The sequence below is a fragment of the Mustela putorius genome, unplaced genomic scaffold (genome assembly GCF_011764305.1).
Source record: "Mustela putorius furo isolate JIRA1106 unplaced genomic scaffold, ASM1176430v1.1 tig00000580_pilon_pilon_pilon, whole genome shotgun sequence".
NCBI classification, from domain to species: domain Eukaryota; kingdom Metazoa; phylum Chordata; class Mammalia; order Carnivora; family Mustelidae; genus Mustela; species Mustela putorius.
Genome location: NW_025421423.1, coordinates 640,954 through 643,282, shown reverse-complemented (window position 1 = coordinate 643,282; position 2,329 = coordinate 640,954). Strand labels below are relative to the sequence as shown.

The 2,329-nt window shown below is 48.3% G+C and overlaps 1 protein-coding gene across 1 annotated transcript; it reads left to right on the top strand.

The window, feature by feature from the left end:
* Nucleotides 1–693: 693 nt before the first annotated feature.
* Nucleotides 694–1,722, top strand: LOC101688254 (olfactory receptor 2S2). Its single transcript, XM_004747574.3, has one exon. The coding sequence runs from the start codon at nt 763–765 to the stop codon at nt 1,720–1,722; it is 960 nt and encodes a 319-aa protein (XP_004747631.2). The 5' UTR covers nt 694–762.
* The last annotated feature ends 607 nt before the right edge of the window (nt 1,723–2,329 follow it).

Below are 2,329 nucleotides of genomic sequence, written 5' to 3'. Positions count from 1 at the left end.
GTGGGCGGCCTAAGGAAGGATCCGTCTTATGGCTGAACATTCTATCTGGATGGGGAGTAATTTTTTTTTAAAGATTTTATTTATTTATTTATTTGACAGAGATCACAAGTAGGCAGAGAGGCAGGCAGAGAAAGAGGGGGAAGCAGGCTCCCTATCGAGCAGAGATCCATCCAAGAACCCTGAATATGACCTGAGCTAAAGGCAGAGACTGTAACGCAATGAGGCACCCAGGTGCCCCGGATTAACACTTTTTTAACAAGTTCCTTCCAAATGTAATCAACGTTTAACAAGGCTTGAAATTTTTGTAGTTGTAAGAATAGGATCAGCTTGGGCATTCCCCTCTCTAAGAATCTAGGAAAGTCCAGATTAAATGAAATTTCTATGCATTCACATCAAAAAGAAGTAACTTACAGCATTTTCCCATGCTCATCATAGAGCAGAGGAAAAGCCCTCCTTGACTGGGGATTACCTCTGCTGGGCTCAGGTCCCGTCTCTATCACCACCTTGCTCAGAAGACTTGGACAGGTCACTTCCCCTCTCTGGGCCTCAATGCCGTATTTGTAAGCCCTCTTTCAGCCCTGACCGTCCCCCATCTAAGATCTAACCCCATTCCTACCTACTGTCTCTTTCAGTCATTTATCTCTTATGCACCTATGTTTTCCTGTTTTGTAGCACACAGTGATGGTGTACAAGATGCCTGAGACTTTTCTCAAGAAAGCCTTTGCTGTGTTTGTCCTTGGCTGATGACAGAAGGGACTGCACATGGAAAAAGCCAACTGGTCCTCCCCTGTGGCGGGGTTCATTCTCCTGGGCCTCTCAGCCTACCCAAAGCTGGAGAAAATGTTCTTTGTGCTCATCCTCCTGATGTACCTGGTGATCTTACTGGGCAATGGGGTCCTCATCCTGGTGACCGTCCTTGACTCCCGCCTGCACACACCGATGTACTTCTTCCTGGGGAACCTCTCCTTCCTGGACATCTGCTACACAACCTCCTCAGTCCCTCTAGTCCTGGATGGCTTCCTCAATCCCAGGAAAACCATCTCCTTCTCAGCCTGTGCCGTGCAGATGTTTCTCTCCTTTGCTATGGCAGGGACAGAGTGTGTGCTTCTGGGCATGATGGCATTTGATCGTTATGTGGCCATCTGTAACCCCCTGAGGTACCCCGTGGTCATGAGCAAGGCTGCCTATGTGCCCATGGCGGCCAGCTCCTGGGCTATTGGTGGTACGGCTTCTGTGGTACACACGTCTTTGACAATTCAGCTGCCTTTCTGTGGGGACAATGTCATCAACCACTTCACCTGTGAAATCCTGGCTGTCCTGAAGTTGGCCTGTGCTGACATCTCCATCAATGTGATCAGCATGGGGGTGACCAACGTGATCTTCCTGGGGGCCCCAGTTCTCTTCATCTCCATCTCTTATGTGTTCATCATTGTTACCATCCTGAGGATCCCCTCAGCTGAGGGGAGGAGAAAGGCCTTCTCCACCTGCTCTGCCCACTTCACTGTGGTGGTCATCTTCTATGGGACCTTATTTTTCATGTACGGGAAGCCCAAGTCTAAGGATCCCCTGGGGGCAGACAAACAAGACCTTTCAGACAAGCTCATCCCCCTCTTCTATGGGGTGGTGACCCCCATGCTCAACCCTATCATCTACAGCCTCAGGAACAAGGATGTGAAGGCTGCTGTGAGGAACCTGGTGGCTCAGAGATGTTTCACCCAGTGATGGAGGGCTCCTCTGTGTTCCCACCCTATGGGATAAAGGACTTCTCATCATTATAGATGCCATCCGATAGACTAGTCATGTGATCCGGAATCCTCTCTTGCCCTCTGTCCATTTTCAGAGAATGATTAACTCTTCGGAGTATATCTTGTGAGTTCTAGCCATACAGCTGAGAGTTTTGACAGATGCCACACAGCAGATCTCTCATTGAATTCACAAAGACATTCTGAACACATGATAAAACGAAGGAGGGAGGAATCATCAAAGCGAGTTTGGTGAATGGCCTGCACTGTGTCTAGCTACTCACCCAGTGCACAGAGGAGAGAGGGCGCTCCCAGCACTGTTGCCATCCCTCTTGGATTCCCCAGGAGAGTCACAGGAACAAGGAGGAAGTGGGAATTTTCATTTTGGACTGTTTTTGGAAGACAGGCAGTTTGGCTGAAGTATAAGAAGAGACAAAGACAACTTCTCCACATAGAGAGCTTTTGGGTGGGAACAAGCTATTCCGAACAGCCCATTTCTTCTTAGCTGTGAGAAAATTGAGGCTATTTTTTCTCAATGCACTTCATATTATGAAACACTGTTCGTAAGTTAATGGCAAGAAGGAGTA